At 42.8% G+C, this 493-nt stretch overlaps 1 protein-coding gene across 1 annotated transcript in view; it reads left to right on the top strand.

The window, feature by feature from the left end:
* Nucleotides 1-180: 180 nt before the first annotated feature.
* EMH_0043640 (uncharacterized protein) overlaps nt 181-493 on the top strand; it is a gene marked incomplete at both ends in the record, with an annotated part of 555 nt that continues 242 nt past the window's right edge. Inside the window, one exon of the mRNA XM_013495865.1 lies at nt 181-493. Within this exon, the coding sequence (XP_013351319.1) occupies nt 181-493 (313 nt within the window).

Below are 493 nucleotides of genomic sequence, written 5' to 3'. Positions count from 1 at the left end.
AAAAAAAAAAAAAAAAAAAAAAAAAAAAAAAAAAAAAAAAAAAAAAAAAAAAAAAAAAAAAAAAGTATAAGAATAAGAATAATAAAAAAACAGAAATGATAATAATAATATTTAATAATAATAATACACGCTATGCTGAGCTAGGGTTTAGGGTTTAGGGTTTAGGGTTTAGCATTCTTTATGCGGTGTCTGTACACCCGCATATTGATGGCTTGCTGCTGTGCTGCAGCAGCAGCAGCAGCAGCAGCAGCAGCGGCAGCAGCAGCAGCAGCAACTACAACACCAACAGCAGCAGCAACACCAGTAGCAACAGCAACAGCAGTACCAACAGCAACAGCAGCAGCAGCAACAGCAGCAGTAGCAGCAGCAGCACCAGCAGCAACAGCAGCAGCAACACCAGCAGCAACAGCAGCAGCAGCAGCAGCAGCAACAGTAGCACCAGCAGCAACAGCAGCAGCAGCAACAGCAACAGCAGCAGCAGCAACAGCAGCAA

This window comes from Eimeria mitis, genomic scaffold (genome assembly GCF_000499745.2).
Source record: "Eimeria mitis Houghton genomic scaffold, Emh_scaff1795, whole genome shotgun sequence".
Classification (NCBI taxonomy): domain Eukaryota; phylum Apicomplexa; class Conoidasida; order Eucoccidiorida; family Eimeriidae; genus Eimeria; species Eimeria mitis.
Note: the sequence above shows the minus strand (reverse complement) of the source record. Positions and strands in the feature narration are given on the sequence as shown.